The following is a 15,195-nucleotide window of genomic DNA, read 5'->3' on the forward strand; positions in this document are numbered from 1 at the left end:
GTAGCTCAAGTTATGGTGGTTTGAAGATCAAAGAGAGTTAGGTTTTCTCTCTTCTCTTCTCTCTTCTCAAATCAGCGCCCCAACCCTTCTTTTTAGGGTAAAATGAGCTGAAATGCTCACAACTAATGTTTATATATGTTGGGACTTGGGCCCACTTAGGCACGGTTCACTTATTTTTGCCCATTGGCCCAATTTTGGGCCAAAACCTTTAAGATTAGCGCTCTAAATCGCACTTTAAATATTTCTACCTTCCTTAATTATAATTCCTCATTTCTTAATCTTATTTACCCATAATCAATTTCCTCAGTTGTAGTACCAGACAGATCTCAGCCGGTACTGCCGGTCAAAATTCCACTGCGCACTTTTACGCAGAAAACTATATTTTCCGACTCGGAAAAATTCAATGAATCCAAATATCATATTTAAATTATCAAATTCCAATTGTCAAATCTTCCAACCATATTCGCTCCTATTTAACTTATTATTTACTAAATTTCGGTTAGACCGGGTATTACAATGTTCACCATAAACTTCCAAACCATGATTCAAGAACTCTCAAGACATATAAAATGTCAAAGCAATAGAATGTATAGGAATTATATACCTATATTCTCGATTATCAATCTGATTAGAAAGTGTTCTAAATAAATACTTTGAAAGTAAGTTTGTGAAACATATAAATTGCAATAGCCAATAAAATGTTAGATTTGTGTTGAGCTTTATTCATTAATAAAGAGACTTCCATATGAGAAAACATAGCTATATTAAGCAAGAAAATTAACATTAAGTTGGCAATAAAAATGCTAGCCAAGTTAAGATATCTGTTAACCCAATAAATTTATACAACTAAGTAAATAGGTTAGTTTCTTTTACAACTTACTTATTACAGTACTTCATAGTATATAAAAAAAAGGCACTTAATTAGATTACAATATCACAGAAATAATAGAAAATGACAAACTTAAAGAAAACATTAAGGATGTAAACTATAACATTGCTGATACAAATGGATCCCACTTTTTGAAGCTAATTTCAGCATATATGCTATATCAGTTAGGCAATACATATAAATAATGATATATAGTTTCCCATAGAGACTTTAGAATAACATACAATAATTGTTAGACCATGTATATATACTAAACTGGGACAATGGTGTTGAAATTCACATTCAGTGATTTAACTGTTATTAAATCTAACTTGGTGATGGTGAACTGAGTTCCTCTAGTTGGTTAAGAAGTATCTTTAACTATTATCAAATAATCATGAGTCAAATACTCTGGTGATTCTATTGATCCATGACCCCGAATCTGAGACGACAAATCCCAAGAGTAGCCTTGATTGCTTTCTTCAATTTTCCAGATGAGCCACCTATAACTGTCTTATTTAGCATGAACAGCAGCATAATACAAACAACCTTCACAGATTAAAAGCCGCTGAATCATAGCTCTAGCTTCCACAGGGATCAAAATGAATCCAAACTTATTGGTAAAAATTGAAAAGTGAACAATACACCGTGGGCTTATTTGTGCATGATTGTTCCAATTAAACCAATAAACGATGCCATGGTTAACAACATACCTAGAATCAAGACCCTGAACATATGGAGGGCAGGAGAAACTACTATCCCAACGGCCAGTCATTGATGAGTATGAAGTCAACCATGATTGTGAGTCAAAAATTTTCTTCTTATAAATGTTTATCCACACATACCCAACCGAATCAGTAAAGTACAGGATTGCATAAGTGGAGGTACAAATACAACAATGATGTTGCGTAGGATTCGGAATTTGTGTTACCTGATCAGTATTAGGATTCCACACGATGAGATTACTTGGGTGACTAATGCATGAATACCTAATGGCCATGCAGCCATTATCAGTACTGATCACTTCGAATTGGCCCTGAGAGTTCCTCAAGAATGGGATGCACAGGCGTTCATTCTCCCCGATATCCACATTAAATCTAGAAACCCACTTCCTCAATGATCTTCGTCCCTTGATACCAAAGTGAACATAAATGGAAGCTGGCCTCTTCTTAGCAACATGCAGATGCTTGAAGACAAACTCCTCGGTCTCTATCTCCTAGTTCCAATAGCTGCACAGGGTTCTGCTACAACCAACCGTATTGACATCGGCTCTAGAAAAAATCTCCAATATGAGGTCGTCTGGCAATAATGTCTGAGGTTTGGAAGGTGGACTAGCCATTCTAAAATTTGCTTTGCTTGAATGAAGAAAAGAAGCTAATAACCACGGTCAATTATATGTATAACTCCAATATAGTAGAATGTATATGGCTATTTATCATATTAAGAAAGAGACGCTAACCTTATATAAACTACATAAATGGTATGTTACACAGGGCATAATTACTTGGGGTTATACTTTCCAGTTTTTTTCCATATCCAAATATTATGAGTTAGGTAACAATAATAGTTGCAGAAAAAAATTTCATTATTAAACAACTGTTCAAGTTTAGTTATAGTAGTACTAACCCGGTTTGGTTATTTCAACTTAGTACTTATATTTAATAAAGAGATTGAGAAGTGTGTATATATATATATATATATATATATACAACAACTTCCCAAAAACCATAAGTAATCAGGTTCACTTAATTGATATTAATGCATGGTTTAAGTACGGGTCAGATAAAGCACCACTAATGAAAATGGCAGTTCTTTCTTTCAGTCTGAGTTCTGACTTGGCTTAAAATTAGTCAGGCAATGCAACTATAAAAGGCACACTTCTGGTAAACTACTGCGGCTTTTTTATTGGACAAAAAAGCTTCTCATATCTGATAACAATAAACACACACATAGGAATTGCTGTCCCTATTTGTTAGACATAAAGAGTTACCTATCCCATTTTGTTAGAGTTGAATATCACATACATAAATATTTCCCAATTTAAGAGCAAGCTACTTCTTTTTCCCATCAAATCATAAACAAAGCTGCGATGTATCTATCTTTTTGCCGGCCTTTCACTACTAGAAAATGGCTTAATAAAGACAGATTTACAAACAGATTTGGTCTATATTACAGACGGATTTTCGGTTACCGACGGATTTTGTCCTTCTGTAAAAGCTTCGTCAGAAATTATTTATCGACGGATTTTTACCAGTTACCGACGGATTTTTCCTCTGTAAATTCTCCACCCATTTCCTGAAGACGACGAACTTTCCGACGGATTTTCAGATGGATTTTCCATCGGTAATTACTACGAATTTTTCGACAGATTTTTTGTCGGTAATTACAGACGAATTTTTCGACAGATTTTCTGTCGGTAATTTGAGCCTTGGAATACCATTCCAAACTCTGAATACAGATAGAAAATCCGTCTGTAAATCTGTCGGTAAGATAAAATGGAATTTTTTTTAGATTTTTTCATTGTAAAATAAACCTGTTTTATACAAAATAATATAAATTTAATAATTACAATTTTTTATCTAATTAGTATTCAAATATTTATAATATTACAAAAAATAAACAACTTCATCATATTATAAAGCTAAAAGAAAAGTATTATAAACAAGCAAGTCAATATAATTCAAGACATAAACAAAGTGTATTATCAACTATAATCCTCAGTATATTGTTTAACCATACTAAATTTATCAACTATAGTCCTCAGTGTCATCTTCATCCCCATCATCATCATAGTCTTCATCCGAAGAGATTGAAGGTGGCGGCGGTGGCGGTGGCAGTGGAGCAGTAGTGGAACTACTTGACGCTCTAACCTTCTTGTAATAGCTAACATAAGCCTCATTCCATCTCTTCCGTTTCAGCTTTTCCTTCTTAGCCTTTCCAATTGCCTATTCTAACTTTTCTAACTTCTTTTGAGTCTTTTCCAAAGGAGCCAAGCGTGTATCTAACAACTTACTAATATGCTCATCTGTCTGTTGAGTAACATGTTGAAAAAGCTCTTCATTGAGATTATGAATCTGTTCTCGCAAATCAGGAACAAAATTTTGATTTGTAGATGCTCTTCCAAATACAGAGTTGGCAGAAGTGGTTCTAGACTTAATAAATCTATAAAAGAATGCTCCTTTTCCATAAACTCAATTCTTCTTTTGCCCACCACACACTTCCTCCCAAATCAAGTCTTCATCAATTGGTGGTAGCTCCATTCCTTGTGCTTGAGCTTCGACATGTTAGGGTCATGAATTACTCCAACATCTCACTGAAAATGCAGCAAAAGGAACAGTGAATCCATCTTTTTCAGATATGTAAATTAAAACACATGTTATTTTGCTCAGATTTGGAAGAAATTAGAGTCTCATTTTGCTTGAAATGTTAAAAAACAAAGGTACTATAACTCTGGTTTTTGGATGTAATTCTGTTAAAAAAACAAAGTTAAAAAACACTATTACTACTACTACTAATAATAAGTAACAAAGAAGAAACTAAATAGTAGTAGTGAAAAATCTATCTACTTAATATTTATACTATATCTCACATGAGTGTCTTGAGAGCATTTGTCCACCCATTTAGACTTGTCACTTTTAAGTGTGTGGGTTTCCTTGAAGACTTCCTCATGAGTTGGTGTACGGTCCAACTGCTTCTTCTGTTTCACATAAACACAAAATAAAAAAATTTTATATAAATAAATGTCTATTAAATAAGATCTAAAGCCATTTAAATTATGTTACCATCCTCTCTATAGTTGAGCTCAGTGGAATAGAACCACCACAATGGACAGAACCACCTAAGAGTGACGCTCGATTCTCCCTCGCTTTTTTTCTTATATTTTTCCATTTCTCATCCGTTTTCCAGTACTTTTCCAACACCTTTTTGTAAGCAGGAATTAGCCATTCGTGGGTTGTATCCACACCCTCACGGATATCCGACATCATTTGGCTAAATCGCTTACTTGTCCTATATTTGAAAGCCCTCCAAAAAAACTCCTCATCATCATCATCAATAAAAAAATGGCTCTGCACATAAAAAATGATACTATAATATAAGATAAGACAAGAAAATAACCCAGTATTAAGCTCTTTTTGGATACAAGAGCTCTCTATCGTAATTAAGACCCTGGATGTTAACCTACTTCATGTTTGCTCCCATTTTTCTCCAGTTCATGATTCATTGTTACCTCTTTTTGGATCCTGTATATTCCTATTTTAGCTATATAACTATATATCATGAATTATGGTATATTAACATGATTATTATGATTATTCAAAACTGATTGAAATAGGTAAACAAAACTTAGCAATTTATATACAGGACATTTATAAAGCTAAGTGAAACATATATTCTCATGATATTTTTCTTGCAGGACATTAATCAGCACATTAGCAAAAAAGAAAGGATAGAATTATAGTATAGATGACAAATATATACATAAATCATATATGATCATTGATATATATGTTATTTTTACCTTCCACTCCTTAAACCAAAGCTTCTTTGTCAGAAGAGGGACATCCCCAAACTTTTTAGATGGTTTATCATACCGTTTCTTGATGATCTCTGTAATCTTTTGTGAACCAGGAGGGAAAGATAACCAACTGATAATTTCATAAAGAATTGACAAGTTAGGAAACTAAAAAAAAGCAATTATTTCTCTAATTCAAGCAATCAAATTTTACCTTGTTTTTCCATCTGGAACCAATATTTGTTTTATGACAACATTAGGAACCGATGCAGTCTCTGATGGAGGAGATGTACTAGAGCTTCCAAGTGTCTCTGAATCAACTAATATGCTGGAATTGTGAGACAGAGAAGGAATCGAAATTGGAAGAGGGGGTGGTAGAGGGCCCATACATCCTGGAGTAGGCCAAGTTAGTGGAGGAAGACCAGTGTAGCCTGGATTAGGCACCATCAAATACAGTTGCTGGGTAAGTGGTCCTGACTGAAAATCTGGCACAACTGAAGTCCCAGAAGAGGTGGAGGTGGTGGTAATAGTGGCTGCGGTGGTGGTTCGAGAACCTCTATGACCCTTGACACCTTTACCCTTGACCCCGAGGAGCCATGATCTAGATATATATTAAAGACAAAATTAAAACAACACAAGCTAAAATAATATTAAAGATGAAACCAGCATGCATTCCATCAACTGCTGCACTAACAATTCCATCAACACAAGCTAAATTATGTTATATATAACATTGTTCAGTGCAAATCAGCAACAATTAAGTAAATTAGCAACAGTAAAGTAGCCTCAGATTTGTGAGCAGAAATATATTTAATATCTAACTTAAATTGGTTAATAATGTCTAACTTTTGAATGCCTAAGTTAATCTTATAGCCACTACCATATAGCATTCTGTAATGTAAACAATTTAAACCACCCATTATTCAAAAAATAAAAAATAAAAAAATAAAAAGACTACCTACTAACTTTGCATCACTGCAAATTCTACAATAATAAAACCTAATAATTTATTTTAATTACCCTTTTTACTATTAACTGATTCAGTAGTATAATAGATTATAAAATATGTAAAGCTATTTCCTTACTCAACCTGCAGCTTTTATGTTTCAGCTACCTGCACTCTTTACTATATATTTAGATTTAGAGAGAAAGATAGAAAAGAATGTTACCCTATTAAAAATCGATATCATCATCAAAGTCTGCAACATCATCATATTCATTTTTATTAGCTCCAGAACTAGAGCCGATGGATAATTCGACAATGCGGTCCTCTCCAAATGGAGACTTAAGACTAATAGGAGGCTCAGTGTCTGAAATCCTAGAAGGATTGCTCTCATCCACTTGATAAGCTACATTATTCTCATCCTCATCCTCATCTACATGTACATGATTGGTTTCAATTCGACCTCTTGGTTTAGTTTTTACAACAATATGCCACATAGACTTGTAATTTCCAGGATAAGGTAAGAAGTAAACTTGTTTAGCTTTTTGGGCGACAATGAAAGGATCATAGTGGCGATATCTTTTGCTATGGTTGACTTTAGTTATTTTGTAGTCATTATGAATACGTGTTCCATTTGGATGACTTGGATCATACCATTGACATTTGAACAAAACAACTCGATTAGAGTCATCACCAGTGTATTCAAGCTCGAGTATATCTTCTAATAATCCAAACCAATCACTTTCCCCATTACCTGCATCACCTTTGACATACACACCGGTGTTATCGATTTTCTTTCCTTTTGTTCTTGCAAGAGTATGAAATGTATATCCATTTACTTTATAAATTGGATAACTTGTTGCTTTGTTTGAAGGAACCCAAGAAAGTGATTGCAAACCGGGATCAACAATTTCGTTGCATTGATTTTGAACCTAGTTAAAAACATGCATCAAACTATTTAATAAAAGATATATGATTACTATGTAATGCATCTATGATACGAATCTATGCACTTACATATGATGCAAACCAAGGGAAAAATCGGTCATCGCTTTCTCCAGGACAAGTTTCTTTCCAAAACCTTGATGAAAGTAGGACTAGAGTTGATAAGCTATGGAATAAGTTAGTAGAACAAGTGTAATTAACTATTTAATAAAAGATTTGTGCACTTACATATAGAAAGGGATAACTTTGCTTTCATTGAGTAGAATATGCAAATGAGCTGCGGCCTTGTCCCGTTCGTCTAACCAATGATCTTTAGCTTTTCCAACCTTGCGACCAGGTCTATTAAATATTGATAAAGAAGCTTTAATTGTGTCTCCCCCGTTATCATTTCTTCCCACACGGGTTCGCCTTGATAAGATATGTGGTTCAAAGTAGAAAGAAACAAAACTTGAAGTCTCCTTTGCCAAGAAAGCCTCACAAATCGAACCTTCAACCCTTGCTCTATTTTTCACTGTTCGCTTGAATGCTCCTATCACCCTTTCAAACAGATACATCCACCTATATTGGACAGGTCCACACACACGTGCCTCATATACTAGATGAATTGGCAAATGCTCCATCACATTAAAGAATCCCGGGGGAAATATCCTTTCTAACTTGCAAAGGATAATGAGAATATTCTGCTCCATAACCTATAAATCATGAACTTTGAAGGTGGTTGAGCACAAGTCTTTGAAAAACTGGCTTAACTCGGTAAGAGGCTTCCATATATTTGTAGGTAGTTCTCTGAATGCAGTTGGAAGCAAGCAATGCATAAAAATGTGACAATCATGGCTCTTCATACCAATAAACCTCCCCTGGGAAAGACTTACACATCTAGCAAGGTTAGATTCATAACCATCTGGAAATCTAAGTTGTTGCACCCACTTATACACGTCTTGTTGCTGTTCAGAAGTTAAAGTATAAGTTGCCTTAGGTTTGGACCAACAATTATCACCGACATGCCGCAAATGTAAATCTGGACGCTTGCACAGTTCAGCCAGATCTAACCTAGCCTTTTCATTGTCTCTAGTTCTATCAGTGTCCATAATAGTATTCATTATGTTATCAAGCACATTCTTCTCTATGTGCATTACATCAAGACAGTGACGAACCAGGTTATCCTTCTAATAAGATAACTCCCAAAACACACTTTGCTTAGTCCAATTGTGAGTAATACCATACTCTCGTGATTTGATCCACTTTCCATTATCTGATATCTTCCCAAGTCATTTAACCCTTTGCCAAATCTCCAAACCACTTAATCTGGTAGGAGCCTCTTCACTTTCTATTTTATTCTTCCGAAAATCATTCTTATTGCGACTATAAGGGTGGTCTATTGGCAAAAACCTCCAATGACAATCAAACCATGATGCCTTGCCTCCATGTGATAGTGTAAAAGACTTGGTATCCTCCATGCAAATGGGACATGACAATCTTCCTTGTGTCATCCACCCAGACAACATCCCATAACCAAAAAATCATTGATAGTCCACATCAATGCCGCCTTTAAGACAAAATTCTTCTTTTCTACAATATCATATGTCAAAACACCAGGATTCTACAACTCATTTAATTTGTCAATCAGGGGTCCCAAGAATAAATCAATGTTGGCTTTAGGGTTATTAGGACCAGGTATTAAGCAAGTCAAGAACAAATAAGGATCTTTCATACACATCCCAAAAGGTGGATTGTATGGAATAACAATTACGGGCCAACAAGAATAAGGCTTGCTAAATTGGATATTTGGGGTAAAGCCATCAGAGCAAAGACCTAACCTAATGTTTCTAGGCTCCAAAGCAAAATCAGAGTGGATATGGTCAAAGATTTTCCATGCCTCCCCATGTGACGGATGGGTCATCACGCCATCATCACGTTGGTTTTTGATGTGCCACGTCATGTGCGGAGCTGAACTCATTGATGCATAAAGTCTTCGAAGTCTAGGGATTAAGGGTAAATAGTGCATCCGTCTGATAGGAACTCTCTTGGACTTACAACCACCATCAGAAATAGGCTTGAATCTAGGTGCTTCACAAAACTTGCAACTAGTTAGAACAGCATCGTCTTTTCGATACAATATGCAATTATTTGAGCAACAATCTATTTTGATTGCCTTCAATCCAAGCTTTTGCACTAACTTCTTAGCCTCATAGTAATCCCTAGGTATGGCACTACCCTCAGGAGCAATTTCCCTAATTAAGGTCGCCCATTGCTTAAATGACTCTTGCGATTGGTTTCCCTCGGCCTTAATGCATAGCATTCTAACAGCTATCGATAGTTGAGAGTGCACACAACCTTCCCACAAAGGCTTTTGAGCTGCCTCAAGAAGATCAAAAAAGTTTTTAGCCTCTACATGAGGATCCTCTGGACCAGCAGAATCGAAAACCATTTCATGATACCTTCTGGAGTTGTCTTCCCAGCTAATGTCATACATATCACATTCTTCCACATTTGCACCACTTCCTGAACCACCTTCCCACAATTATTGAATCCTGTCTGAATAATCCTTATGTTATCAATCTCTGCATCTTCTGTCCAAATCCAATAATTTGGCATAAACCCCTTTTCCCACAAATGCATCTTAATAATGTTCAGCTCTTTATAGTTTGTGCATCTACACTTAACGCATGGGCATCTACACTTTCCTTCCGACTTCACAACATCTAACTTAGTAATCGTTTCTATAAACTACTAAACCTTGTCATAAAACTCAAGTTTAATACCCCTCTCTTGTTGGATTCAACCTATCATACATCCACACTCGATGGTGCCAAGACATATCTTACGAATTCGATGTTTTTAGTACCTATAAATCATCCAACACAAGTAATATTTCATCTCTCATACAACACCCTATCAATATTTAACCATATCAATGTTTTCAATGCAACACAAGCAACAACACAACATAAGCAATATTTCTTTTATCATACAATATCCAGGAATTCAATGAAGTTTACAATACAAAAATTGCACTAACCTGAAATCCAAGCAAAAAGTTGAAGAGATTGGACCAAAAATCTCTAAGCAAACACACAAATTAGTCTTCTAACAATTAATTACTGTGCAATAAGAGAGAGAGAGAGTTAGGGTATTGCTATGGGAACATGAACAGTTCATAAGTTAAATTGTAGCATTTGTAGCATCATCAAGCTCATCTGTCTCATCTTCCCCATCTTTTAAATTTATTCCATCTACCTTAAAATATATATCAATGCTAATTAACTAAGAGACAATGTTGTCCAAGCCTCCAAAATACTTTAAAAGAATTTGACATAAAATAATAAAAAAAAGAAATTTTAATAATGTTTAAAGAAAGTCCTGAAGTGAGTGTCTCTTTATTGAGTATCGAACATTTTTTCATCACGGTGATATGATTTCAAATATTTTAATTTAATTCTTTATTTATCTATGAAAAAAGCTAATGATATCATTTAGTTTGGAATTTTCCAATGAAAGAAAGCACTTCGGTTATGCACATTTTTTGATAGATAGTGCTACTTCTATTAAGTATAAATAAGCAGTTAGCTGAGGCTAAAAACATGTTACAGTAGTGTAGAATTTAAATTGTAAATAGACATAGTACCAAACTCAGAAGATCATATAATACAAGCATTTTTTGTAGAATTCTGACATAACAGTTCATCATTTAATTAAACAATCTAACAATAAATTAATTAAGTACTATAGCAGCAGTAAAGCAGAAGTAAAATATAATATCATTACAAAAAATTATAATTAAAAATATCTCAAATTATTATTGAAATTAAAACAAAATTAAAGCAATTACCCACCCACCACGTTTTATTAGTAAACCAAATGCACTTTTCGAACACTATTGTACTTTAGTTTGCACATCGGGTTCACGGGTTGGTAGTTCCCGAACTGCTGCCCATCGCGAGAGGCTGGACCGAGCTATTTTTAAATTGGACTTGGCACACTCAATTTGTCTCTAACCTAAAATGAAAAGAAATAGAATTGAATGATTATTTTTATTTATTTTAAAAAATAATTTTTTTAATTCGTTTTAGAAAATTTTCTTTTAAATTACGCCAATAAATTCTATGTTTTGTTTTCCTTGACAGCGTGAGAATGAGATTGGTGACTTCATTAAGTCAATTCAATGTATGATGAACGAAAATGAAGCTTCTGAAACAGATGCACGTGAGTGCATAAAATCCATGTTAAGCATAATATGGAAGAAGATGAACAAAGAAGCTCATGATTCTCCTTTGTCTAAGCGCTTCAAAGAAATTGCTATGAACCTTAGAAGAATGGCACTATGCATGTACCAACATGGAGATGGCCATAGCATTCAATATTCTCAAATCAAGAATCGCATATTATCATTACTTATTCAACCCATTCAGGATAATATATATGTATGAAGGACATGCAAAAAAGTCATAATAAATTTCATAGGTGAATAATTATATAACATTATCTAGAATGACATTTTCATTTCATTTCAAAATCTGAGTGTAAATAATTTTCATTATCTATTAGCAATTACCCACATAGGGTTTGTTTTGTCATTTCAATATTTGTGTTCAAGTCCCTGTATGTGATTATATGCCTATGTGGTTGGATCAATGCAAAGGAGCTTCTCTGACTACCTCACATTTTTCAGGGATAGTTTTGTCATCAGATTTTAAGATGAGTTCAAATTATTGGATGGGGGTGGACAAAAGTTATAGTTGGGGACCTTAGGGAGACATGGCTTTAATATTTAACTGTGTTAATTATGGCAAAAAGCAACACATATCTGCAAGCTGTCAAGAAATTAATCCAAATGAAATAGCAACAAGAAATTAATATGTGATCAAGAATGTTCCTGACACACAAAGCCAAGCATGGACAAGAATGGTCAGATAATTGCAAGTAATTAACCTCCAAGTTCTTAAAATCTCCTATATAGTTAAGTTTTAAATGACATGATTGAACTTCATATATGTAATTGAAAATGTGGTCACAGTAGTTTAAAGCAATGCAAGACGACAATACAAGAAAAAACAATACCTGAATACTCTGAGTTGTGATGTTCTGATGGATTAGGAAGAATTATGAAAGTGATAGGTGGTGGTTACTGTGCTGATCAGTTAGATAGTTCTGCGTCACTACTATTCATAAGAAGCAAAGACACATGATGAAATGTTATAAAAGTTGGTATTATACTATTATAGAAGTGGGGTTTAATTTTAACGACAAAAGAAGAAATAAAGAGGAAGAAGGAAGCAAAATACAAAAGAAGGGGAAGAATAATTACAATTATCATTATCAAAAAAGAAGGTTGGCTTCTCATCTCATTACATGGATCCTTCAATTGTTCCCATAACCATTCCTCACTCTCATGTCCTGGAATGATTAGGACACTAATAAGATCTTCATTTCATAAACTATTGTAGATCAACACATTCAAGAACTAACCTGAAACAAAACCATTGACACGCACTAGCAGAACTAGAGATGTTGCATCTTTATTTTTAATTCTTCTGTTCTAGATACCTCAGGACTCATGCTGCCCTTAGGATCTCACTCTAACACATGTTAAGTCACATTTACAAGTATAATAATAGTCACAAAATTAATCTCATTGGAGGGGAGGGGGGTGTATGTGTGTGATTCGATTGCATATATGAACATAAGTTTATTCCAGGAAGCAGTTAAATAAAATACACACACTCCAATATTTTCCAAATTGCAATTCTTCTTTTTCTATTAGATCTGCTATTATGCTCCCCTCTGCTTCCACAACCTCATTAACACACCCTTTTTTCCTTTCAACATTATTATTATTATTATTATTATTATTATTATTATTATTATTATTATTATTATTATTATTATTGTCAACATTATTATTATTATTATTATTATTATTATTATTATTATTATTATTATTATTATTATTATTATTATTCAGCCCACCAACCACTCCCAATTTCAAACAAACACTTCTTTCTCTTCTTCAACATTGTTTGTGATTCCATTTTTTAGTATACCTCCCAATGCATTTATCAGAGTTATTTTTCCACTACAAGAAGGACCTAAAATGGCTAATAATTCTCTAGGAAAAACAAAACCGCTAACCCCTTTCAAGATTAGTTTACCATCCTCATTACAACTATTCTCTTTCTTGCAAAACAAGCCATCCCTTTTACTTGTTTTGGTTTCATATATAACATCTTCAAACTGCAAGAATCAACATTGTAATGTAGAATATGAACATGTCTAGCATATCTTATACATTATCCATGTTCCATGAGTTTACTAACCATTAGGCATTAGCACATAATAAACCAATACTCATCACTATCCATTTGTGTTAACATTTAAAATTGAAGAAAAGTAATGTACTTAAAGTGATCTAGACTACCAAATAAATAAAAGGAACTAGCTCACTTCTTTCTACGGCTGGATTCAACACTAACACATGAAACAACAATTAAAATTTTATGAGTTTACTTATAGAGCATGCCTTTAGGGTAACAGGTGGATAAGCTTTGATAAACATGTTTCGTTTTCCTTCTGTTGTTGACTTCATTAATGTTTGGTATTCAGAGCTTAGTGTCCCACTTGCCATTTTATTTGCAAGGAAGGGTATACATACGTAGTACCAAAACACCATTCTGAGGCTTTTCATCAAATAGCTTACATGCATCATTTGAAATGTTTTGATTAAATAAAAAATTCATCACAGCAAACAAATAAATTACAAAATCAAAAGCAAACCCTAGCTTAATCCCAAATCGGAAATGAAATCAAGCAGCAATTAAACAAACTGGAAGAAAATATAGTAGAAAATTCAAATACTCACCATCGATGTTGGGTTTGAAGAAAAGAAAAAGTCACTGAAGGAGGATTAAAATTTATACTCATAAAAGTAGAGTTAGGTTTACCGAGAGTGATGATTGACAACGACGAGAGTGATGGAAGTCCCAAAGGTGTTGATGATGGAAGAATGCGGTGGATGAGTGTGGTTATGGAACAGCGGTGATGGAAGAATGCGGCGCTGAGGAGCAAGATTTGGAGTGTGAATGGAGTCTGAAGATGATTGTGAAACTCGTTTGGAGTGTAACTGTGGAGCTCGAGGGTATAGAAGTAGAGTTTAGGTTTAAGTCAATATTACCAATGGAAATTTTTAAATTACAGACGGATTTTTCGTCCGTAACCATTTCCCACGAAAAAAATTAATTTTTCCGACAGAATTATCGACGGATTTTCTTTTCCGTCTGTAATTTATGCTAATTTATTTTTTTTATTTTCCGACAAAAAATTCCTCTGAAATTCCGTCTGTATTTCCGTGGGATAAAATCCATCAGAAATATCTGTCTGTAATAACTAGTTTTCTAGTAGTGTTTTTTTGTCTGAATTCAGTCATAAATTGAAGATTTGGGCTAATTGTTTTTTAGGAACTTGATCTCATCCCCTGTAATTAAGATTTGATTGGTTCGACCGAAGTAAATCTTCCCGAAAGTGACCGTACTTCCAAACAAAGTTAGCAGAAATACTAAAATAGTTCAGTAGGTAAAAATTATGTTTTCATATATATAAGAGAGTTGAATATAAAAAGGTAACTTTAAAGAAAACCGAGTAAAAGAATTAAACATTTTTTAATAAAGAATCATAAAAAATGCTCACGATAAATATTGAATAATAATTTTTTTGTATAAATTATATATTTTTTTTATAAAATGTATTCAAAATTCTTTTTTTATCAAATAATAGACCAATTAGCCCAAGATTCATTAATATTTGTATACACCTCACTCCATGAAAGAATCCTTACTGCAAATCTTACTTTTTCTAATTATCAATGTAGTGTAATTAGAGAGGATGTGTAATTTATAGTGATGATATTATTTTGTTACAAAGTTCTATTTATTT

The 15,195-nt window shown here is 33.8% G+C and overlaps 2 protein-coding genes across 2 annotated transcripts; both read right to left on the reverse strand.

Moving 5' to 3' along the window:
* LOC107646990 lies at window positions 4,416-6,002 on the reverse strand. The gene is made up of 4 exons (XM_021104559.1): window positions 5,596-6,002; window positions 5,388-5,514; window positions 4,651-4,935; window positions 4,416-4,565 (listed from the first exon to the last, which is right to left on the reverse strand). The coding sequence occupies exons 1-4, from the start codon at window positions 5,826-5,828 to the stop codon at window positions 4,431-4,433; spliced, it is 780 nt and encodes a 259-aa protein (XP_020960218.1). The 5' UTR covers window positions 5,829-6,002; the 3' UTR covers window positions 4,416-4,430.
* Window positions 6,555-8,726, reverse strand: LOC110263771. Its single transcript, XM_021105549.1, has 5 exons — window positions 8,547-8,726; window positions 8,142-8,435; window positions 7,498-7,961; window positions 7,342-7,405; window positions 6,555-7,256 (listed from the first exon to the last, which is right to left on the reverse strand). The coding sequence occupies exons 1-5, from the start codon at window positions 8,724-8,726 to the stop codon at window positions 6,555-6,557; spliced, it is 1,704 nt and encodes a 567-aa protein (XP_020961208.1).

The sequence above is a fragment of the Arachis ipaensis genome, chromosome B06 (genome assembly GCF_000816755.2).
Source record: "Arachis ipaensis cultivar K30076 chromosome B06, Araip1.1, whole genome shotgun sequence".
In the NCBI taxonomy this organism is placed as follows: domain Eukaryota; kingdom Viridiplantae; phylum Streptophyta; class Magnoliopsida; order Fabales; family Fabaceae; genus Arachis; species Arachis ipaensis.